General features: G+C 38.1%; 1 protein-coding gene across 5 annotated transcripts in view; it reads right to left on the bottom strand.

Annotated features, from left to right (window-relative positions):
- FNDC3A (fibronectin type III domain containing 3A) overlaps positions 1-26,404 on the bottom strand; it is a 126,393-nt gene that overhangs the window by 65,250 nt on the left and 34,739 nt on the right. For 4 of the 5 annotated variants that reach the window (XM_052786140.1, XM_052786139.1, XM_052786141.1 and 1 more), the window contains one exon: positions 18,936-19,011. The exons of the other annotated variant lie outside the window; for it this stretch is intronic. In XM_052786140.1, coding sequence (XP_052642100.1) covers positions 18,936-19,011 — 76 coding nt within the window. The remainder of the gene's footprint in view (positions 1-18,935; positions 19,012-26,404) is intronic. 5 annotated transcript variants of the gene reach the window in all.

Genomic DNA, 26,404 nt, shown 5'->3' with positions numbered 1-26,404 from the left:
GACTAATATTTCATATTTGTGCATACTGCTTAATCATGTTGCATTTGATTCACAACATTCAGAAGAAACTACAATTTAATCATCTAACAGTTGTTACCACTAGAATTTGTGTTTTTCTAATAAGAATTTTTTTTTTTTGGCCATATAGCACTGCAGACCAGAAAGTTAAAAAGTTAAGCGCTACTACTGATAGCTACTTGTGGTTAAGAGGTGAACAGCACAAGTGGGTCTCAACAGTTGGCAGTTCTTGGCGTGTAGACAGCGGCTTCTACAAAAGAGCATGTTCATTCAGTGAAAAGAGACCTTGGAAGGAACAAGCATTAACTTCAACTCAACACTGCCTGCCCCCCCCGCCTGGTTGTGCTAAAAATGAAGTTACGTAGTATAATTACTTGTAAAGGCCTTTCCGGCATCATTATATTCAACTTCTTACACTAATGAGTTATTTTTTCTGTGCATACTTACCTGGCTACACTGACGTGAAACCAGAGTGCAAAATTATCTGGCATGTTCTGCTGTCTCTGAGCTGGCATTCAGAGAAGCCCACCCTCCTTTGTGCAAATTTCTTAATATTCCCCCGCAAATTATTAAACACACACGTGTGTGTATATATATCTACATACAGATAATGTCTTGAATATGACTTATTGAATATTAATTATACAAATACGATGTATTGATTAAGAAAATCAATAGCATACACATAAATGCTGAAACAATTTTACCAAATTCTAGGGCAAGGTATTTTCAAACTATGGATGAAAATACACAGAAGACTCTGTGGGTATAATAAAATTCTGTTTGTGCAAACCGTGACTGAGTATTACAACACATACAGTGTCAGAAACTCAAGCAAAAAATTAATGCCAGAAAAGGCCGCCAAGAAAAAATTCGGTGCCCAACTCAAATTTTTATTTCTGTCCAAGGCAGACACCTCTAAAGATATACTACTCTGAGTCCCTGCAATCTACTAATAACAAGTACTTTCATTTGAAAACCTCTGAGTTCTTTAGGCTTCAAGCTAATTATATGAACGAATACGATGCAGATTTAGATGGTCCATTTAAAATAAAAACAAAGCAGAACAAAGATTATTGTAAGCAGCTGAAGTCCTTCTAATCTCTAAAATAAATACCACATGCATCTTTTTTTAAAGGGACCAATTTGGGAGTGGTCATTCCGAACTGGAAGACATAAAACTAAGTTAGCAGCACGTGAGGTGTCAGTTTTCTGGGAATCCTACAATCCACGGTTCTACATGATTTAGCAGAAAGAGAGAAAACTAGGTAAATCTAGAATGACATTGGCTCCACAACTAGAGTTCTAGGGTGCAAAAACAGGGCTAAATCTTGCTCTTAGTAAAGGTAAAAAGTTATCATTAACTGCCAATTTAAAAACCCCCTCACACCCAATACTGAAATTTTACTCTCTTAGATGTAATCTTGCATTAGGTAAGTGAGTTTGCTCTTCTGGTCAGATGAAAAGGTCTTCTGTAACCATAAAAATAAATGGAAAGAGAGTTCAGCCCTACAGGACTTCCTCTCTTCACACTCACTGCATACCATTATTTTTACACCTACATTAGAGGCATTCACTTGAGTCCAAGATTCTACCAACACTGCAGTTCCACAAACAGATGTTCACATGTAGGTTTCTAAACTATGAAATACATTTTCAAGTAACACTTTATGACACAGTTTTGTTTCAAATCATGAGTGAAGAAAACAGTGCCTGAAGCTGACTATTCAAAAGGTGACATTTGGCAATGCAAAATCCTTCTGCCATGACACAAACTGCAGGGAACAAGCCCCAGGCAAATTACACAATCATCACACAAGAAAAATGAGACATAAGACCAAACTGAAAACATCTGATGTTACACACCTTACACTTGGCAGCATCTAAAGCAAACTTCAGCAGTGATTCACTGGCTGCCTCCAGAGGACAACTCTGTGCTTCTGCACGTTGATCAGGGAGCCACCTCATACCAAATGACACAAATCATTAAGCACAGACAGTGTGTCCTCAAGTAGATATCTGGTTCAGGTCTGCTCTAGTTGCTCTTCTGTCCAATTTCAGTAGAGTATATCAAGTTTTCTGAGAGTAGGTTCCTACTGTCAGGAAAAGAAGGTCTTCCTGTTCAGTTAGGAGGTAGGCTGAATTCTGTGCTATGCTCAAGCGGATTAACCCCACAGCTTGCTCCTGTCCAGGAGAATGCTATCAACACCAGACTATGGAATAACCTGTGTCACCTCTGCTGAAGATGGGCCACTAGAAACCAGAATGCAACACACTAAGCTCCTGTCCGTGCTACAGATGCTTAACTCCTTTAATCCAAGAGCTTCTAAATGGAAAGTACAGAGGCAGCCTTTAAAATGGGAACCGGAACCTAGGACTTCACCTAAATCTTAGAGGAATCCCCATTACATCAATACAAAAAGGCAGATGGCCTTCCCGTGTAGTTTCCCTCTAGAATCTTATCTTTTTTTGAGGTGAAGGTGCCCATCTCCAAAAGATGACATGGAGAAAAGCCTAAACTCAGAATACCCCAGAGCCTCATGGCTAGGGGACTCTGCTGGCATCAGCGAGCTACAGGTTCAGATTCTGTGGTGCTTCGTAGAGCTAAAAACCTCAGATCTCCTCAATTCTGGGCGAGTGCTTTAACCAATTCCCTGCTGCTGATACTGTTTGCATTTGGGGATAAACTTAATATAGTCCAAGTAAACAAATAGCCTTTCTTTTTGGAGAGAGAGAGAAAGGCAACATTTATGTACTGTCTCGATATTGTCTCTGCTCTGGCATATCTTTGATGCCTGGCTTCTGGCTGTCCCCCTGCAGCCTCTTTTGTACAATTACAGGCACGTAGGGAATTCCATGGTCAAAACAGGAGAAGCAATGGATTCAATGTGCTTGCTAGGATTAGGTCATGATTCAGTGGGTGACCTGGGCTGCATCTGAGACTTTTGCAGCTAAAAGCTTCTTAAGTTAGAACGAAGGTGGAATCCAAACACCCTGAACATGACCCCTTGCGATTACAGTTCATTGCACAGACATACTTTTCTGTGCCTTTTCAGCAATAACAAGACAAGCCTATAAATGCAGCTACATTGGGGATGCTCTGAAGACAGTGGAAATAAAAGTTTGACTGAAAAACTACTGATCTTGAAAATTCTTAATAGCATTGCAGCTGACATGATAAATACTTAAACATTTAGCTTAAGACTTCTGATTCTGCTAATGACTTAAGGTCAACACACAAGAATTTTCATGTTCAAAAAGCTTTGCAGAAATTTGGTCCCAAATTAATTAACCTGAAATCAGGGTACACATAAAAAACCTGATGTTCTCAGTCAGACTTCACAACACAGGAAGGCACCATGCTTACTATCAATACCTGCAGCCTCTTCTGTAGTGAAATGTTTCTACTATCATACAGATCACTAAACACCTTCAACCAGCTCCCACTGCAAAACTCACATTTTACTGTTGAAAGTGATTTGAAAGTCTTTTTCAGGCTCTGCATTAGCTAAAAAACCCAAAAATATCATCACAGGCTAACTAATAAAGGCTTTTTAAAATTTTATTTACATCTTTTAAACTAGTTTTAACATTTGAAATTTAAAATTTGGTCTTTCTGGTGTTTTATGTGACAAAGGCTCCTTGATTCTCCACAATGAACTCTTTACAAATCCTTTCAACAAGGAATTATTTTCTCCAAATTGCAAGCAAGTTACCACACAGGTAAAGTACGTAAGCTCAAACATTAAGAGCATCTATGACAAAGGTTATTGTTGATAAAAAGCTTTCAACAATGTTAATAAATATGTATTATCAGAAAGAAAATATTTGGTAAAGCAGTAAGCAGGGACCAGACACAAAGATAAGCCTATGCCATAGCAGTGTTCTCTTTAAATTCAATTTGCTCTGTAACCAAATATGTTTTAGAAAGTAACATACCCACTGCTTTAGCGGCCAAAATGAACTCGGAGCCAGAAAGAACTGTGTAAGGAATCTACTTACCTGTGCCAAACAAGAAGCCAGGGATGAAACAACTAACTTGGCTCAGACATATAAAAGTTGTCCTTCCAAGCCAGAAGAAATCCAAGGCAGAAGAAAGGGAAAAAGACACATGCATGCAGTGAGCTCCTTACCATACATTATGTACGGATCAATATATCCCTCTACTAAGGAGCTGAGACAAGAAAATTGCTTAATAGCTGGAAAGTAAATGTGTCCTTTGTGCAGAAACTTTTTTACTGCTTCACTACTATCTGGACGCAAGAGACCTAAATTTTCTGTTGCTAGACTGTCAGGCCTCAAGGACTGAAAAAGACCTCATGAATCAAGTCAATTCACCTGCAATTGCAGCTTCATTCCTCTCCGCCATTATCATACATTAAGATCCATCATAAATGGATTCTATATAAAAGCACCAAGACCAATCTTAAAACAGTCAGTTCTTTTACCCATACATCTCCCACTGGAGTGCTGTTCTAGAGCATTAGTCTCCTATGCAGCCAGGAGGTTTCTTCTAATTACATTAAAGTTATTCATAGCCCTCTGACATCCAGCTGGGCTCTAAACCAGCTCTGGCATTAAATTTGTTTTGGTTTTTTTTTTTTTAATGCCTAGTGTTTACTTACCTATTCCTAACAAAACTCATTTTTAGCCAAACCAACCAAGCTTTCCTACTCTCCTTTTATAAAAGGCTCCTTATTCTCCTGAATATCCTAGTACCTCTTTTCTACAACACCTGGAATCAGCTTCATTTCATCTTTTGTAAACATGAATCATCAAATTACAGTTGAAGTTTCAGCAGAATCCTGTAAAATGCTACTAAACATCCCAAGCTATACTAGCAACAACCACCCTGATGCATTTTATGATCACAGTAACCTTTACAGATACATTATACTGGAGATAAGTACTATCTTGTGAGTCAAATAGCTGGCCTGCTTCCTCCTTCTCCTCCCTATCAAGTTTCAAGTGAGGAGATCCCCATTTATAATTTATTAATCTCATGCATGACCTTCCATTGCATGTAACTGCATTTCACCTAGTTCAGGGGTACCACTCAAACAACATTCCTTCAGACAGTTAATGCATGTTGTTGTTGATCTTCTACCACTTCTGGAATACAGATTTCTTATGCCATTGGAGTTGTTTGGATGATCAGATTCACTGAAATGCCAAGTATTTCTAGAATACCTTGATAGCTGAAAGATACCCGAGTGCATTCGTTACTAAGTGATTAAGAAGGGATATATTTACATTCTAGGCTAGTTGTGCATCATGCTTTAGCATTCAATCCTTTCCTATTTCATCCACAATTTAGAACCTTAAAAAAAAAAATTAGTAAGGTTATATTGACTCTGCTGAAGCTCTTTAGAGATAGAGATCAAAAAACATTCTGTACTATGCTTTGAATTTTGCAGCATGGAGACAGGCAACATGCAGGTATCTGGCCTCAAGACACCACTGCATACCTGCGATTCTTTACACCTGCATTCTCTAGTCCTATTTACATCTCACTGGCCTTTACACCCCCAAAGCTATATGCTATATAGACATAACCTTACCTGACATTCAGCCTCTTTTTCTATGTAGCATGTTCCCAGGCACTTCAGACCTCCTGTCCAGCTCTCTGAAGCTGCACAGAAACGTTTACCTGCCAATGTACTACTTGTCCAGACACAGCAGCACAATGCCACCGTACAAGATGATGATCCAGCAACACATATTTACATGCTTCTGAAAAGAACCCCAAAGCCAACACCTTTCTATTTAGCTACTGTCACCAAGATGAGACGAGATTTTTCCCATCAAAAATAATGGATCTGTTTTTCAGATGAGAGGATGAGGCTGAGTAACTGAAAAAAAAAAATTAAAAAATGACAACACACTGAAATTCTATGAACGTAATGGACAGTTGGAAAGCTATTATGGGCAAATCAGTGCTCTGGATGGTATTTTAAAGACCTGTCAGAGGATGAACTTGGGAAACAACCTACAGATAAAGCTGTGTGGGCATATGAATAAGATTCCTAGTCTAGTATGTGTCATATCTTTGCTGGAAGGGAAACTCCAGAGTGTATATAGCTGCAATTAAGAGAAAAGATAAGGTATTTCCAAGGTACATGTTCCTCCTTTTTATGCAATCTTTCTTTGTGTAAGAATTAGAAGGGTGTAAAAACACACCTTTTACAAATATTTTATTGAAAAGGCTACATACACATCATGTCAGATTTACAACCTGTGTAGAAAAGCACTGTTCTAACACACATGGGCCAGAAGTCCACAGTAAAAAGTCATGAAACCGTCAACGATCAATCTCAAAAACTCATGCTTGCCAGTCCTCTTGTACCCATTTGCAGTACAAGTCGGGGAAATGAGTGGAAGTTAGGCTCACACTAGCCACTCCTCTGCATCTCTGCTCAGCTTTTGCTGATATTCACTTTTATTTTTCAGATCTCTTAGCAGGTGATTTTTAAAACACATTCATGCTGGAAGAACTTTGGTTCAAAGTTGCTCAAGCTGCCCTTGTAACTTACTAAATATTTTCACTCCCTGATGCAGTGCTTAAGTCACCAGCTGCTCCCCCAAATTGCGCTGACAGTAGTGTCACACTAAATCAGAAGTAGTCACTCTGCTTTTGACCCCTTACTATCCAATTCAGAAAAAAAATTCTCTTTAAGAAAAAAAAAAAAATAGTTTAGCTTCTCAAATTCCCAAACTCATCTTGGGCTTTAGGCACTCCAAGGATCTGCCTGCAAGACAGCTTTATTTGTACGTACTATCTTTTGAAAAATAAGAGTAAAAAGTCAGATTTCAGATTTAACTGAATTTAAAAGCTAGGTAAGATTAAACTTAGTTTTTTTTAAAATTGAACAAAACAATTCTGTGCCTGATCCCAAAACAAGAAACAAAATACATGGAAAGCATAACAAAAAGAAAGAACAAATGCAAATTTAAGTATGTTTCATATAATTTTCTAAATCTACCTGCTACTTAAGAGTTTTACTGCATAAACCAGAAGAGCTAACTCTGTCAATAGAGTGGTGCCTTTCAGAGCACAATCTCTTCAAGGCTAAAGCAGCTGGGGATTTAACACAGTAGCACTTCACTTAAATGCTGTCTTTCAAGAGGCTATCTTAAACACAACTTGTAGGAAAAACAGAGAAAAAGAGAAAGGCTGAGAACTCTCTGTGGACACATCTTTCTCCTTCCCTCTGTAGTCTTCAACTTTCATTTTGATTCTTAGAAGAGAAGGCTACGGTATCAATAAGTCACAGCTCCTCGACCCTGCTGTCTTCCTGGGAATTTGATTGTTTTCATCTGCTTTAGTAGTTTGGTTTGGTTTTTTGGTTAGTTTTTGGAACTGGCTTGCTAAAGCTGTGTTTTACAAGTAGGGCTTTCCCTACTTTGGGACTTTGCTCAGCCCACAGTCCTGTTGTGGTCTTTTTTCAGCGCAGCCCTTCTACTTTAAATGACCTATCCATATTTCATAAGATTTTTCTATGGTTGTTGCAATACTTCGTTATAAAGAGGTTATGCTGAGGAACACTCACTATCCTACTCAGAGTAACTTATTCACATCTTACTGAAACTACAATTCCATATTAATACCTTTTAAGAATTATTAATGAAGCAATTCACAGACTATCAGTTTGGCATTCATAGTTCTTATTGCAGCTCTTTCTTTGGTTGCCTTGGAAGGCACATCCATTCTACCTCTGAACACAACTATCAAGATGATCCAAGGGAAACACAATATACACAGTATTTATGAAGATGGTCCATATGTAGAGCACCAAAGGGACAGGATAAGTAAAACTGCTGGAGAACGGGTTACCGGAAAAACAAATTGAGAACAGGCACAGGACATAAGCCATATGCTAACAGAATAGCGGATTCATCAAAAGGGAAGGAAGGTATAGTCAGCTGCTCTAGCAGCTCTAATACCATTAACTTGAGACCCATCTCTAAGTTATTGGGTGCTGTACAGTCACTTGAAAAAATATGAGGCCCTTTAGATGGTGTCCTATGGCACCTGCTCCAGACAGCTGCATTTTCTGGAAGGCTCTTTGCAGTGTGAGAAAGAGCTTCTCTTTGGCAAAAAGAAAACAAGAACAGCACTGTGGATAGCTGTATTTACTACTAGTGAATCTGGCCCTTCCAACTTTGTTTGAAACCCATGTAATTACACTGTTTCTTAATGGCTTTAAGTGGCTGAACTTACATGCTTGTAATTGGTCGTTAAGTCACATTACACAGTAGCTGTTTATATTTGTGCACAGCTAGGCTATATATTTGTAATGACCTTGTTATCTTTCTCCTCTTCTTCCTTTCCCTCATTTAGATAATAAACTGCTTTAGATGTAAAACAGATTGTGGCATGTCTGCAAAAGGAAGAAGGGGAAGGGAAGTTGTATTACCATGATTTTAATGAAGTTGAAGAGTGTCATGATCATGTAAGTCACGCAAGCTGACAAAACCTCAGTCATTTAACAGACAGTCAAAAAAAAAAGACAACTATAATCATTTACTATTAATAACACATGCACAGCCATATCTATCAAGCCATGTGATGCTGATTCATCCATTAGAAAAAAAGCAATCCTAAGAACAGGATAAAAAAATCCCTGGAATGAGGTATTACATTCTGGCAAGAAAAGTGTACCTGGACCCACGCAGACAACACAGTAGCCTTGCACAGGTGAAAATGAAGGGAGACTAGTCCCCTGGACTCTTTCTTTTGCTATCTTGGCCCTCTTCTACACAACTTTTACCATTGACAGAGAAAGCATGGAGGCAGAACAATGTCAGGCCCTGGAAGGTGCTGGTGTGGCTGTGGCAGCCTCGGCATGTGTGTGGAGCTTGCTCTGCCTCAAGAACTCCGGAAAAATAATGGCCGGGAGAGCTGCTCCACTCCCACAAAGACCTTGGTTTCCTTCCCAGTCTGTCTGCCACCCTTCACAACTACCACGTACCTGAGAGTGGTCCATAAGATAAGGCAGCCACAACTACTTTTTAGAGTACAAATAGAACAAGAGTAAATCAAAATTGATTAAAAGCTGTTTCTTTGTTAACAGTAATTCTTTGATAGAAGTCTGAATACTTCCACAGCTACAGCTATCAATCAAGGATGTAGCAATACAACTTGAATCTCACAGTGTAGAACTATGAAGAAATTTCCTGGAGTCTCAACTAACAATCTGTAGCATTTTCCAACAGATGACACGTTAGCCTGTATTCATACTGTACACATGGTGACAGAGGATTTAACAAAAGAAGTCTCTGATGCACAAAGTTCCAGCCTTTCCATTTTCATGAAACCCAGTGCAAAGTCAACTTAAAAACGTTAAGTTTGAGTTTCTATAAAAGCACAATTTGTTTTTAAAGAATTAATCAGATAATGAAATTGAGAAACTTCTTTAACTCTGTTTAGTATAATAGCAATCTTCATGAAACTTTAGTATTTCAACCAACCAGATTGCATCCAATTAAGATACAGAAAATGCTATCAGCCTAAGTTATTCTAAATGTTAGGATATTAAGTGAAAATATTAAGTAAAATTTTTTTCAGATTCCTCTGCCTGCATCTCTGATCTTTGATTTACTTCAAACTGCTAACTACTTACATTAGACAAACTACCTGCTTACATTAGAAACCGAGAAGAGATCCTACATAAATTTTCCCCTCTTTTTCCCCCATAAAGCAAGTATTACAGGTCTATTTCTTTCCCATCAACAGCATAGTCGGGGAAGAAAAACAGATGAACTGACTACAATGCCAGGGGACTATTATAACAGTGCCAGACGCAGACCTGTCAAGCTTGAAATGCTTCATACAAGACTCATCCAACTGATTCCAGACTCAGCCCCCAGTAGCACCTGAATCTCAGCAGTCTGAGTTAATACTGCACAGCCTTGGGGGCTAGACATGACTGTCTACAGTCATGGAACCCTATTTTTAGGGGCATTCTCTAGCTGCAACTTCGGGTGGTAACACCATTCCCAACATGCACCTCCAAGTGCTGGTACCTTCCTTGTAAAACATGAGATGTGAGGTGCTTATGGAAATGGATGAGTTCAAAGAGTTCAAATGCTTGAGGACAAAGACATTCGCTGTGGGTACAACTGTGAAACAACGCACTCAAGTGAGATGTTTTCAGGATGTAGTCTTACTTATTTGAGCTTATAATAGCCAGGCTTTAGATCCATTATGGAGACATCTCATTTAGGTGTCCAAAATTACGTGTCTGCGTGCAAGTTAGGACTTTAAACTCCCATTATAGCAAGTAGAGATCTAGTCAGTACAGACCATGCCTGGAAAGCTATTCAGTGCAAACTGATGTCAGCTGAAATGCACTGACTGTACTACAGTTAGTGACTAAATCTTTACTAGTTATAATGGGAGCTTAGATCCAAGGCCACATATAGAAACACACATTTAGACACCTAAAATTAGATGTCTTCAGTATGCAGCTGAAGCACTGATATTTCAAACAAATGTCTCCAGAACCTTCCTACAGTCAGGCTGGGTTTGCAATGTGGAGCTTGCAGTGTAGTGAAAAGAGGGAATAAAGGGGGAAATTAGAGAAGATATAAGGGAAGATTAACTGATCAGAATATACAGGAAAATAAGACAGGTAAGGAGAACCTGACTGAACCTTTATAATGAATGTAGTAAGTTATGAACTCATTCACATCTCAAAATGTGTGAAATAAGTCAAGACAGAATAAAAGTTAGAAAAATATCTAATAGAAGAATGAGAAAATAACCAAGGCAAAAATGTTAGTCGTTTTGTCCATATAAAGATATTAGATCTATTTAACACATTAACAGAAATCAATGACAGAAAAATTATTCTCCGTAAACACACTATAGCCAACATTGTGAGAGAGATCTGAATTAATGCATTTCCCTTTTAATCTGTTTTTTTTTGTTGTTTTTTGTTTTTTTAATTTGTTGCTGCAGAAGGTGATAAAACAGGTCTAGTTTGCTTTATTTATAAAACTTTTGCCAAGTTTAGTTTATTCTGGGAATAGCATGTTTTAGAAATCTAGTATTTATAATCCTAACAAAGTGCGCACAACAGTAATGTGAGCTGCTCTGGCAGAAAAGCAGCATGATAAAGTAAGCTTTTCCAGCAACAGCTTCTTGTATCATCCCTGACTACCTCTTTAAGGGCCAGAGGGGACTGGGACCACCAAGACCTGGTCAGTTATCAGACTTCACAGAGGAGAAGGTCAGGCAGCTCCCAGAGAAGGCTGAGGGAGCCTGTTACGAGGCTAATTCTCATGGCCACTCTCGGAGCAGAAAGAGCCAGATCTAAACAACAGACTTCTGGATTGCTACGGTTAATTCTGGTCAGGTGAATGACCTTGTTTTGCACTACTTTGCAAGTTTTGCTGAGTTAGTAAAACAAGTTTGAGAAATGGTCCTGAAAAGAGCGAAGACTGCCTCTGCCCTATTGCAAAAAGGACTACAGAATCAAGTAGACGTACCCGAGCTAGCTTTAATTCAGCACAATACTAGCAGTAGTACTAGAAAAGCTGCAGCAACAGGGCTTACAGGCAAGTTTTACCTGCCAATAGCACCTGAATTACAGACTAGATTTCTCCCATGTGTCAAAGCCAATACATGAGCATTCTACATACACTACAGTGAGGGCTTAAATCCATCATTATTTCTTTACTGTATCAGAAGGGTATTTGCTATATCTCCATCCAACTACTCCTGCATAGCTGACCAATACCAACGTTCTTATTATTTTTAGTTTGACTGTAGGTACCTGGAAATACAAACATCTATAAAACTATTTTAAAATGTATTTATTGAAGGTCATTTCCAAACAGAGGTGCTTTAAAGTTAAGCTACTCCTAGACTCAGCTCTGAAACTCTACATGGACATCCTCAACCAAGAGTTAAGTGGCTTCAAGTGAGTGTAGCTTGCTGTGACCTCATACTTTCAGTTGACTTATCTTAGCTTTCCTCAATGCCTTTTATAAAGGCCCTCTAAATACTTCTGACAGAGATCCTAAAATTCATGTGTAGGTGAGGTTAATCTAAGTATCCACATCCAGTTTCAGCCTTACATACCATGTTTAGTCCTCTACAGCACTCACACAGAAGGAAGGGATAAGACAACTGAAATGATTTACCATTTAGGGTGGGGTTTTGGTGGTGGTTTTTTGGTTTGTTTGTTTGTTTTTTAAATGAACTGATGTATAAAACCTTACATGTGTGCCTTCAGAAGGCTACAGTGGAGAAAAACTGTAGAGCATCTTTGAAGACAAAAAGGAAAGCAAATAAACTTACACGTCATCGTGTAACATTTCAGTATTTAGAAATGAGAAACAGGTAAATGGAAACAAGTATGAAGAATTATTTTCTTCTTGGGCTACAGAAAGAAAAGATAACCCAGAGCAGCTTCTCTGGGTGGCTCCAGTAAGCTGTTCTTAATGGGAGCAGGAAAACTAAAGCACTAAAACCTTTGTATGCACATCTGGGTTTACTTGTAAGGGTTCATTATCCAGACTCTCAAGCTACCTAGAAAACAAGAGATGGTCAAGAAGAGAATTCTTGTTAACAGTGTTTTATTGGGTTTGCTATGTTGTTCCATTACTACAGATCTATGAATTTAAATAATTATTCTTTCATTCCTAAACTTTGCCCAGTGCTCTAAGGTGGATACCAAGTAATTTAACAAACAAAATACGGTATTTCTAGAGGTGATGTCACCCTTAAAGCCAATATATAGGACCACTACTGCAGTGCCAGGTACCCTAGTACATTCTAAAATCACCACAGAACGACAGTGCACACTTCCTCCACTTAAAACAGTGGGTTTAGGATTTGATAATAAGCTGTGGTCTTCTTGAGAAAGAATCATCTTCCAATGACCATTAACAACTAGCCAAGTCCCTTCTGAGTGGTTTGCGGCAACTCGTACAGCATTTATGACTGGTCTTTAACCACCTCCAGTATTAATAAATTAGTTTGAAATAAAACTCAACACCAAAGGACCAGATGTTACTGGGAACAAAATAAATCTAGGGTTCTTTTTGGTTTAAATGTACTTGAATAGCAGTTGCATTTGGATTTTAAAACGTTCAGCTTGGTTGCTCTAACGCTACCTGAAAACAACCAAACCTGCATGACAGCTGGCAGCAGATAACAGCAAGTAATAGATTGAAAGCAGTCCTGCAGAGGAGGACTTGCGGGTACTGGTGGATGAAAAACTAGACATGAGGTGGCAACGTGCGCTCGCAGCCCAGCAAGCCGACCGTGTCCTGGGCTGCATCCCAAGCAGTGTGGGCAGCAGGTCGAGGGAGGGGATTCTGCCCCTCTGCTCCCATCGGGTGAGAGCCCACCTGCAGTCCTGCACCCAGCTCTGAGGTCCTCAGCATGGGACAGACATGGACCTGTTGGAGCGGGTCCGGAGGAGGGACACGAAAACGATCAGAGGGCTGGAACACCTCTGCTATGGAGAAAGGCTGAGAGTTGGGGTTGTTCAGCCTGGAGAAGAGAAGCCTCCGGGGAGACCTTACAGCAGTCCCCCAGTACCTAAAGGGGGCCTACAAGAAAGACTGAGAGAGACTTTTTACCAGGACCTGTTGTGACAGGACAAGGGGCAACGGTTTTAAGCTGAAAAAGGGTAGGTTTAGATCAGACATAAGAAAGAAATCTGTTATGATGAGGGTGGTGAGGCACTGGCACAGGTTGCCCAGAGAAGTTGTGGATGCCCCATCCCTGCAAGTGTTCAAGGCCAGGTTGGATGGAGCAACCTGATCTAGTGAAAGATGGCCCTGTCCATGGCAGGGGGTTGGACTAGATGGTCTTTGAAGGTCCCTTCCAACCCAAACCATTCTATAATTCTATAACAGTTTTATTCACACAATATCCTGGGTAATGGGCAGGTTTGCTGTTGCAAAGCTGAAGTTAATCTTAGAATGAACTAAGGTTTGTGTTTCACTGCTGTAGTCTCAGAATTGATGTGATGATCTTTTCCTCTTGACTTCCTTGAAAACACTTTTCAGAAGTATTTTATTCCTTATTTTAAAGAGAAAAAAACCCCGAGGTTAAGATTGCTGAACTTTTATCCCAGAGACTAACCTTAATACTGATACTTCATTTCATTTCAAAGCATGAAGTATTTATGACTCATTCTAATTTACATAGATTTTCTTAATTTATTATAAAAATGGCAATTATCCTTTGCAGAGACATATAGAACATGGTCTCCCTTATTATGTCAAGTAACATTTAATAGCCCTTAGCTGTAACTTGGGACTGTTACAAAATGTGCTCAAGATGAGTCATCTTCATTCATTTATTCTGCAATACGAAGAATTCATGAATGAGTGATCTGCAGTAATTCACTTCTACAAAGAGAGCCCATTCATACATTTCAAACCTGGTTTTCTGAATCACTGTAATGTAGCTGATTATTTCACTAACAGAAGAAAATTTTGGCTTAAGGAAAGTTTCCACATAAGTCTGAGTATATGTGAGAACAGTTTCATAGATTTAAAAGAGCTCTTCTGAAAATAAACATTTTGGTCTAACACATGGATACCCAGACAGATATCTTCCTATCTATCCAGCAAGAAAAACACTGTCTTTGGAAAGTAAAGAGACTGACAAATGGTTTAAATTGAAGTTGCTTCAAGAAGGGGCAGAAGTCATCGCTATCAGACAAACCAGTAGGCAGCCAAAAAAAAAGTTTTATAAAATCAGAAAAATGGCCACTAGCACACAGAAGTGCTCATTTGAAGCTGTATTTAAGTCAAAATACGTATAACAGAAAAGCAACTAAGATCCAAGATTGATAAATACAGAAATATAAAGCAACCACGCTTCTTATTTTACAGAAATATAAATGTAAGACACAAAGAATAAAATACACAAATTATTTTAAGTCATCAAAACTCGCCAAAATAAAGGAATGGGATTCACCAAAGAGGAAAGGTCCCTTAACCACCACTTTTGCCACCCTTAAGAGGATTCAAACCAGCAAATAATCTTAAGAGCCTTTTCACCCAATCTTAACTGCCATAGAAGCAGCCCACATTAAGAAGCCACTTCTCACTTACCATACTTCAAAAACAGAGTTATACCAGCAAACAGATGGTAAGTCGGTACAGAGACCTGGGTATAAATGTAGCATTTTCTTCAGAGGCTTAGCTCACAGAAAAAGCACAGTGTGCTTCTCCATTAATTGGTGCTTTAAGTTTTCATTGCTTCATTGATTCAAGGACAGCTCTAAAATAGTCACTTCACTCACACCTCTCATTTCTCCTGGAGAGACACCGTCTCTCCTTGTTTTCAGGTTGAGAAGTTTTACCCTATGTATAGAGTATCCAAAGTAAGTATAGTTCTCTTTACAAATAAAATAACTATGACAAGAGCAGTACAAAGATTGATGGAGCATCTCAATGTTTCCAACAGACAGGAATATGATGCAAGAAAATACAATTAACTTTACAGTCAGATTTATAAACAATCCACATTGCTCTCTCTGCTGAAGTCAATCTCAAGGTGAATTGACCAGCAATAAAGCACAAGAGACATCTAGAATTATCCAAGGAACAGTCACTTACCAAATCACCCAACCTACTGTATCTGGACTTCTACTGGGGATCCATCCAGAAGCAGCTCACTACTTATCAACTTCCATTCTTTCATTTTAGTATTATACATACATAATTTCAATTTAAACATATGCCCATGCAAATTGCCTTGCAAGAACCTGAATTTACATTTTATTGTTTTCATCTTTGGTCAATATGTAACATTCCAAATTCTTAACTATCCTTTGTAATCCCAAATTATTTCTCTTTTTCCTTGGATATCTTTTGGTAAGACTTTACTCCAAAGAGACAACATATTTGCTAACCACCATTTTGCTAAATATAAATTAGAATACAGGCTTAGAAAAATAGTACTTGAAAATTTTCTGTTCCTTAAAAAAAAATTATACTATGGTCAACATTGAACTGAAGTCGTTGTTATTTGTAGAATATTGAACATCTCACAAAATATGAAGTAAATGAAGTTCTCAGAACCAGTTCATTTTAGAAAGCAAACATCAGAAAGGAAGAGAGATTTGTTTGGTGGTCACTTACCATTCTACCACAAATAAGTAAGTCTTGTGAATTATGCATGTAAGCTTTACAAGGCTCATTTTGAAAGGGATAAGGGAATGCCTGTAATAAAGTATTAAGTCCATTTCATGAAAAATCTTTGCTTATACTAATGCTTTGCCTCCGGGTGGATTCCAAGTGTTATACAAGACAAAAACATATTAATTGCAATATGCAATATATTTGTTGTATATAATTACAATTTTTCTGTGGGCAATATGTGCTGTGGTTTTGCAAAGTAGTATACAGATACACATTTTTAACGTATGTAATACTACCTCTTTTTACATAGTACATCACAGAAAAAGCCGAGCATGCATTCTTTGCAGAGGCTTTTAAGTCAATACAGTCAGAAAAGAATATAAAGATGGGTAAATATTTAAAGGAAAAACTGAGATTGGAAACAAGTATTAAGAAAAATTATAATAACTAAAGTAACTTCCCACTGATTGCATCTCCACTGAATTTCAGCCATCTTTGCTTTCTTTGTGCCTTTTTTTAAAATAAGCATCTCTGCATGTTTATAAGGTTTCCTCCAAACTATACTCATTATGTATTTCCACATCTTTAGCTGATTTGACTTAATAGCTGAGTGCATGCACTGAAGAATATAACAGGGAACTGATGCAAGCTTGCTTTCTTTAGAGTCAGCGCAGTAGTCTCCTGTGGCTACAACCTGTTTTGCAGACTGGCCATCCATTTTGTAGCCAAGTCAAGGGCAAACTATGTTTGAGAAGTTGTGGCAGAGCAAAAAGGACGACCAATACCAAATGACTTTCTGCAGTGTGCATCATCTGAAATGGTTCACTTTATACAAATCTATACACAGAAAACAGGAAAGTAGACATTGCTCATTAGTTGCAATACATACAACGAAAAAAGTACAGCATCAGTTACTAAGGGAATTTCTTCTTTAAGCCAGACAGACCCAACGAGCCAAAAGGCAGAAAGATCTGTTGGCATAGCACTCATGAAACACAGAAATGTCTCAGGAGTGGCAAGAATAGACCAGAAAAGCAACATACATAAGATCATGTGCAACTCAGCTTCTGTTCTAAGATTAGTGAATGTACAGATATGAAAAACCTCTGTGCCCTCTGTTTTACTACCAACTGTAAGCCATACTTTCACGTCCTGGAAGGGGGAAGGACAAGGAGAATGTCTATACGACAGGAGGTTTGCAAAAGCTCTGGAACTCATTTGGGATGTGTGTTCCAAGATGGCCAGTGCCACTTTTCAGGAAAGTTGTAAAGACCATACCTGAGCTTAGACTTAGTGAGACCCAGCAACAATTGTCTAATAACTGCTCACGCTCACTTTCATATTTAAAGCATGAAGAAATCAGCAGCTGAATCAAATCACAATAGTGAGCAGCCTACTCGGAAAGCAAGACAGACCAGGCAAGGATAAAAGCTGTACCGTGAAAGGGTAGAAGCGTATCTATAAAGATATGATCTCAATATTTTTGCAGTTCATCACACACTTCCTGCTTTCAAGATGATCATGCAAGGAAAGCATCAATTCATTCCCCCCCTCCACTAAGCCCATCTGATAAGTCAAAATTAAAACCAAAAATGCAATGCATGCCACTCTCTTCAGTATTTTGTGCAAGAGAAGTAAAATACATTTTATCTGTTCTTTAACTTAAATTGCAAGACAAAAAAAATCACTATGTTCCCCTCAAATATTGCCAAGTAACTATTACACAGCTGTGTTTCAAATAAGCCCTATAGAACTGTGAGCTGCAACACCGATTCATTTGTGGCTCAAAGGCAGCAACAATACTACGCAACCAGCACAAGTTTTGAAAAATGGTGCTAACAGACATGTAAACTTTAAGAATTGTCGCTATAAACTTAATTACAATCCAAAGTCTCTTTTTAATCAGTTATTTTGTAGCCAAAGGATCTGCCTATGACACTGGAAACCAGACCTTTCATCTCTTCTCAGACTGGAGAAAGTGAGGAAAAGAGCCGGAAAATACTTGCTTCAACTTCCCAGAACAGTATCTGTTGAAGCTGGGCCAACATCCAAGAGGGAAGGAAAAAAAAAAAAAAAAAAAAAAGGTAGGATTCATTGGCCCAGAAGATAACCAGCAAAAAAGTGACCTGATAGCTGAATCTGTAGATACTTTCTTATAACACAGTGAAGTGGCATTCTAAACAGCAATAACTTCTGATTGCTTGTTTCTTGCAGCTGTAGATAGGCTTAACTGGTGGGTATTTTCATTCAGAATATAAAACATCCAAACTGACCACTGCATACAGGGATGCTACACTTACACAAAGCATTTGTGTTTTGAAGCTGCACTTGCTAGAACTCAGAAAGGACACAATTAGGCCCCTAGAGATAATGAAAAACTATTAGTGGGATAACAGACAGCTACTGTGGGGACAGGCAAACAATGTCTACATGACAGCAAAGAATAAGAAAATAAACTCAAACCAAATTAGCAACTGTAGCTTTTAATCTGAGGTCTATGTAATAAATGAGGTTAGTCAGAAGTTGCTACCACAGCACTTCCCTGTTTGCTTTGCAAACTGAAAATGTCGTGTGTCCCCCCCCCCCCAAGAAATTTAATTTCATCTAATATAAGAAAAAGTACTTTGTTTATGGTAGAGAAATCTAAATCAAATGAACCTTAGAACCTAATCTTTTAGGTCTTTAAATGGCTCTTGTATTTAAAATAATTTCTGTCAGTCTTTTACTTTTACACCACAAAGTGCCTTTTATTTATCCTGATGCAGACTCAGGAAATATTAAAATGAATTTATTAGCTTTACCTGTAATGCACTGAAACTGTCCATCTTCTCTTCTTATTGTAAATGCTTCCCCTGGATTAACTTGCACAAGAATAACCTTAAAAATAAAAGAGTGTTTACAACCATTACACAGGAATATGATACAGAAGTCTGATACTTGCAAAATAAAAAAGAAAGTTTTACTGGGAAAAAACAATTTTTTTTTCTGGTTAGTAAATACATTATTTTTCACTTCACACTGCTTGCTGCCTTCATCCCACAGAGAAAAAGAGATAAGAGCAAGAACAAGTACAGATATTTTTAAACAAACATTTTTCAGAGAACCAAGGAGAGAATAACAACTGAGTAAAACAGTACCTGTACAAATTTTATTTTCTCGATGGCTTAGTATAATTAATTAAAACGCTCCTTGTACAGCTTAAATTATTTCAACAAATTACATTAATTTCAACATTAATCAAACCATTACATAAAGTTTCAGAAGGAAGCCTATGATTCCTAGTGTTTGAATTTTCATCATAACCACTTGGCAAACAGTTTTCAACATTAGGGAAATATTGTGTCATTTCCTTCTTTACATGATCCAAGCATGTTTGTACATTCATTGATGATAAAACAGTATTAGAAGTCATGACAAAGTAAGTACCCCAGATGCACAGCATGAAGCAGTATGTATAGTTTTATTTGTGGAAAGCTGTTTATCCTGATTTTGTAAACCCATGCAATGCGGAATTGATAGCAAAGCACATTTACCAGCCAAAATAAACAGAGGAAGCCTGACGTACCAAAGCAGAAGCCCGTTACCATTTTAGACTTCTGTATTCTCATTTGAAACCTGCCTTTCTGTGAGGAAAAAAAAGCTTGTAACCATGAAGAACCTAGCTAAAAATTATGAACAAAGGAAAAAAACAGAAGAGCAGGTGCATTTCATAATTTCCTTTCTGGACACATCTTTCTTCAGTCTCGCTTGCATGTGTCTAAATAAGAGTGTATGTCCTCCTCCTGGCATGAACTGGCGAGACACAAATCTTTATATACACAACTCTTCAATATTATGGCCAAAAGTTTACACTGTTAAATTGCTAAAAGAAAATAAAATTGGTCTTGTTTACAAAAAAAGGAAAACAGGAAACTTGAGTGTTACTCATTTTAGGAATACCAGAGAGAAAGGAAAGGGTGAGGAAAAGGCAGAAATCATACAAATTCCTCCCCCGCTGGTAGAGCAACTTTACAAATTAATGAAAAGATAGCAAATTCTACCCTAACATACCTGCGACTTTGATGAGATATGACAGATACTCACACTTTCAAACTTGGGCCATGTGATTCAATACCGATTTAGCTAAATTTTGAGCATGCACATTAAAAAAACTACTTTAAGTTGTTTCATGTGGTACAGTGTTGTTACTGGAGAACGATGTGTCCAGAAGCTCTAGGCTCTTTGACAAAATGAACTATATCACTATTTACGTTTTATCATGCTAATAAATTTTCCAGATCTTCTAAAGTATGTCTGAATATAAAATTCAGGAAGAGTTAGCATTCATAATATAACCTAAACTTAGAAACAAGAGGATTTTAGACATGAACTTCAAATAAGACTTACAGGTCTTCAGAAAATATTGTATTGCCAGAATTTATTGTAAAGTGTTTGAAGGTAGCATTTTAACAACTGGCTGTCACCTTCAGAACGTGACAAAGGAGAGAAATATGAGTGGATGAGTTCTTACAATTTCTTTTTCAGACTTCCCAAGCAGGCGCAACTTTTTGAAGATATATTTCATTAATTTACTTTCCCCTCTCTGCTACAATTGAAAGTTTTAGCTTGAAATTTAGACTGGAATAAAAGTACCGATAAGCTTCGCAGGAGTACATGAGAACGTCTTTCCACCTCATATGTGTAGGCTGGATAACCACATTTGCCTAAGTCTTTTGGCTGACTTAGTATGTCCAAACTCCTGGTAGGAGCCATTCTGACTGCAGCTGACATGTCAATCTGCAATTTTCAGCTCAATATTCCTCATCTCCACTGTATGAACTACGAGAAGCAGAAAATCTGCAAAGCCCTTGAGTTTTAGGGCAACGGCTAGTATAATTCCCTTGATTCCTGCTTTTAAAGTAACAGGGAATGGGAGATGACTGGTATTCCTGCATTGTTCCCCTTTTTTCTGTATGAGTGCCTGAGGTTGGTAACCTGGGTAATAACGTTGCCTTGGGAACCCACCGGTTTTCTTCCTCCAGACCTCTGCTGCAGGACATCCGAACTGGAGGTTCCAGCTGACACAGTGGATGTGAGCATGGGAATACACGTACTGGCCCAACTGCAGCAAGTGGGCCCTATGCCTCCTGATCTTCTTTTATAACGGTTTCTCCTGTGTGAGAATCTTTGTTGTTCACTTCACAACTAGCCTGAGAAGGTAAAGGCTCAAGACACCAGCCGTGGCGTAACACAGTAAGAGGGGGGGACTGTTCAGCAGTGGCTGTGCCACGAGGCAACAGGTCTCCTGATGGGGTCCAGCACCACTCTGACACTTAGGATGTCATCACGTTTCCACACCTCTGAGGACACCTGACTTCCACTCAAAAGGGTGGGGAGACCCGCCAACTTAACGGGCTTAATTAGGTACTCAGTTCCCAGGAAAAGGAAATAGAGCCTTTTTGTCAATGGACTATTAGTCAACTTGATGTCTGACTGTGTTATTTACTTCACTGGCTCCCACTTTCAGCCTTGCTTTTATGTTGTGGATTCGCATTTGTATTTTACAACTGTTCCAAGATAGGCTGTATTTGTTGCCAAGTGTGCCAAAACAGAGCCTGAATCAGGGCTGAAGTAATTTCAGAAGTTTCAAGAACTCCTGGCTTCAAAAGTCTTTGTGTTGGGGTAACGTGTCAACGTGACCAGCACTGCTTGCTGGACCAGCCTTATCACTGCTGAACCCCATGGAGTAATCACTGCTTTGAGAAGGACATTTTTGACACTTACTCACCACCTCAGTAGATGCAATTTGAAATAAGAAGAATTAAAGCTACACACAGAGAAAGAGAGACTGATACCTTTCTGGTCAGAAACGATATTACCAAAGACAATCACTTACAGGGATTCCCTCTTATCTAATAAGAGTCTGCAGCATGTAATCAAATATGCAAGAAAATTTCTCTAAAGGAAAAGGTAACACGGATCTTTCACAGCATCATGTGTTAGGCAAACAAAATCCACAGGTTGCTTAGTATTTATAGCTCTTTCATCTCATTCTAAGTGGCTTTGTACAGATTTGCACATCTCATTGTCCAACATGCTGCTTCATGAACCCTAATATCAGGCCCTTGTCTTTCACACTGAATATTCTAGACCTTGATCTCCTTCCTCTTCTGGGCAAAACATTCATGTTAGCTTGAACTAAGTGAAAAGCTTTGGAAAAATCTGATGGTTTGGCTTCTCTTCCCATGCCTCAATCTTTTTGTAATAAATCCTGTTGCTTTACTCAGAGCATCTAAAGCTCTGCTATCCAAAGGCTAATGTGCATTATTCTATCCAGATTTCCATTGCCTGCTCCTCTAAGATAACTATGATAATCTGAAAAAACTCATTTGTGATGTGCCAGTCTCAGTGGGAGGCACCTTTAACACAGCCACTTTTCAAATGCCATTTCTCTTTCTAAATCATCTAAATCAACAAAACACTAATTAATGACTTCACAAGCTTAACAAAATAATGCGAACTTAAGACACTGAGGCCTTGATACAGGCTCTAGAAGCCTACGAGCACTTCTAAAGCATAACCAACTATAACAGAACCTAATAAAATTTAAAAGTGTAATTTCTCAATGCTAACAGAACTTTGACTCAACATATTTCTGTCTCAAGTTCAAAACATGCCAAGGCATTGCTATTAAGAAATGGGAGTATTAGATCAACAACTAGTTTTGTGTCATTTCCACTGGGACTATAAATCGTTTCCTTTAAACAGTTATTTAATGATGATCCACACGACCTCAGCACAGTTCCTGATGAAAACCAGTACAGAATATCTTTCCAGAGATTAGCATACAAGTTGACAATACAAGAGTGCAGCTATGCACTTATGCTAAAAACAGTTCTTACATAAATAAAACAAAATGAACAGCCCAATGGCTAAAGTTTGAAATACCTGAAGCATCAGTTGCCAAAGACTGTCAGAATTTTAACAGTGAAATTTCATACTTTTCAATGGTACTTAATTTATTCAACAAAGGAGATTTTAGAAGATAAATTCAGATCAAATGAACAACATACTAAGCTTTGTAGTAGTTTAATTAAATAGATATGGATTATAGAGGTTTCTTCTTAGTGCAGTATTAAAAGCAAAATCCATCCTAAAAACATAGAAAGGCTTTGCAAAAAGGAATAGTATTCATTAAACCCCCTTCTTAGCATGGAATTCTTGGCTTTTTTCCTGATTTCAAAACATTTACTTTGCTGCCCATCCACTGTCAGTTCAAGATACATAGCCCGGATTGGCAAAGACCAGCATCCTAACAAAGCTGAATCATGCCTTGTATTACAAAGCTCAATGTTTTTCCTGAAATTGCCGTTTAAACTCAGGCAGCTGCTCAAGCCACATAAGAACATAAGAAATGTCCTCATCATCTGGGTCAGCAGTCCATCTAGCCCAGTACTTTGTCTCCAATATATCAATTGAGATGATGTTTAAGGAGAGCAAGTGAGCCAGGCCACCTTCTGCAGTCCATCTCTGTTATTGTCCATGAGTTTGCCTGAAGTCTTCAAGTTCGCTTACACTTTGAATCACCTCCACAACCTTCTATGGCAGCAAGTTCCTGAAGTTCACTTTCTAGACATTTTAAAACCATCTCCTACTAGTTAAATGCTCCCTAGTTTCTGTGCTATGGGATTTCCTGAACAACAGTTCTGAGTAAATTTCATCCACCTCCTTCAATATTTTTTAAGCATTGGCAATTTCCCCCACCTTGTCCCCAGTCTCTGCAAACTGAGGGTTTCTAATCGCTTCTAGGAGAACTGCTTCATCCCCTTGACCATGTCAGTGGTACCTAAACCCACACCTCTATTAGCAAGTTATCAGTGCTTCAGAACATTCCCAGGTGCCGAAACAGTCACCTGCGATGATGAACAATGTTATAGTAGTCTTGAGCACAACACGGGACAATGCCAGCCAACAATCTTCTCCCACACAATACTGGAAACTACTCCTGAGACCACTCTTACCAGACAGTTTGCACACAGACACTCTTTCTGGAAGAAAAGATGGTTTACTAGAACTGACTTGTTCCATGACACTTAGCCTCAGTCTCTGGGAACATTCTTGAGCACACTGAAATTACTAATATGTAAATAATTCCTGACAGTAGCCTGAAGAAGCATTACAACATTTTGCCTTTTTGAAGGACTAGTTAAGGGACAGCCTCTTAATTAGCTTTGAAAATCTATTCTGCACCTTAAATCACAATTTGAGCTGGTCTTATATGATAAAGACACTCTTAGAATACAATAGTTCTATATAAAACTGTTTTATAGTATTTTTCTCCCCAACGAATTCCAAATTAAAATATAATTTTATTGTAGCTCACGTAGTATGAACACATCCTACAGAGACATGCAACATTGACTTGGACATACTACTATCAACAGATATAATGATAATTTAACAATAATTTCAGTTGAAGATCTCGTATATGATTTAGCTTTACTATATCAGCATGAGTAGGATGAGAAAGTATTCTGATTTTGCATCTAAAGAATCAAAGGCAGTATGAACATTCAAAGAGGAGAATGCTCAATGTTTCTTATTTTTATTCAGTAAACTCTTCACTATCTGCAAGAGAAACTACAGGATGTTTCTCTAGACTGAACCAGGAAGAGAGTTGAATGTTTTTTCAAGTCTTTAGCTCATTTCTAACACTGAAGAAATGAATTTGATAAAAATGGCTGGAGTCAGAAAAAAATTTCTAAGATTAAGAACACAAACAACAAAAGGTGGAAGGGAAATCTGTGCAAGGCAGAGCTGCAGCCACCTTGACTCAGAGGGCTGCTCCAAAAAAAAGGGAAAACTTAAGGCCAAATGTTAAGACTTATCTCCAGAAAGGTCTAGAAGTAACTTTTATCAGCAAGAAGCAGAGGCTGCAGACGCCAAAATAAGATTCGTAGAGGTATTTCACTCCACCAATATGGTCACAGCAATGTCTTTTAAAAGCAGAATGGCAATGATACAAAATGTAGCTGATTTATATCTTATTAATCCTTGTCTTTATGGATATAGAATACTTTCATAAGCAGCCTAACATTTTGCTTGTGCCAGACGAATATGAAGGTTAAGGTATTTCTTCACTGGATCATAGTGAGGGACAGAATGGAATTTAAAATACAGAGCTAGCTAATCTTGCTTTGAATATGTTTGTTTGCACACTAATTAAGGCCAAAAAGCCCATTAACTCCACTGAAATAACAATTAAAAATGACCCTTCATTCTGTCAGCAAGATACACCCTTCTACAAGCATCTCTACTTGCACTTCCATCCTACTAACAGAAGTAGTGATGTATTGGCAGATTGCCAGGTTTCAAAACAATTTCAGCTAGCTGACGGGAAAGAAAGGCAGCATCAGACTTGTGGCATCATCACAAATGCGTATTTACATTACAACAAGCAAGGAAAAGTTTTCCCAGTGCTCTGTCACAAAAAAGTGATAAAATATAAATAGACTTGCACAATTAATGACTGTCCTCCATCAGGTGGTTAGTAAGCAAGACCAAAATAAAACCTATGGACATTATTGTGAAGCACCAATACCAAAATTGGATTCATCCTGATAAGGGCCCTAGATGAGGTGAAATACTTGCAGAGCAGGAAAACAAAAGAGCTTAGGACTAATCCACAAGCATGCTACTTCACTATTTTAAGGCAACATCTTTCCATAGCAGAAATTGTAAATACAATTAGAAGTCCAAACTATTTCTGTCCCTATAGAGGGAAAAAAAGCCAGTAAGTAAAACCTGAAATAAGCCAATGAGCTCTAAAAACTAGCTTAATACAAGATGTCTCATAGCAAGTTTGACACATTTTTCTTCTTTTGCTCACCATTATACATGTGCAAAAGCAGCTCTCTGAATAAAACTTAAAGCCTAAAGAACAAGGCTCCCTCCCCAAATACACACACAGCCAGTCAAAAAACAGTGCGTCGAAAATATTTTGTCACTTCTACCAAATACATATATGCAGTGGATCTGTAAGGCAAAAGAGATTTTATTTGAAAAAAACCCTATATGACAAATATTATTGCTAATATATTATATATGCAGAGATAATATTTTTTATTTATTATTTAGGTTCTAGAAGTTTAAATTTAGTCTGAAGTAAAAAGAAAAAACCAAACCACCCAAACAACAAATGATTGTGTCTATAAGTATACTAGATGATCTTTCACACAGGCACAAAACAAAACAAATCCGGAATTAAGACAGTTGGTAACCTTCTCCTCCA

Source organism: Harpia harpyja, chromosome 4, assembly GCF_026419915.1.
Source record: "Harpia harpyja isolate bHarHar1 chromosome 4, bHarHar1 primary haplotype, whole genome shotgun sequence".
NCBI classification, from domain to species: domain Eukaryota; kingdom Metazoa; phylum Chordata; class Aves; order Accipitriformes; family Accipitridae; genus Harpia; species Harpia harpyja.
Note: the sequence above shows the minus strand (reverse complement) of the source record. Positions and strands in the feature narration are given on the sequence as shown.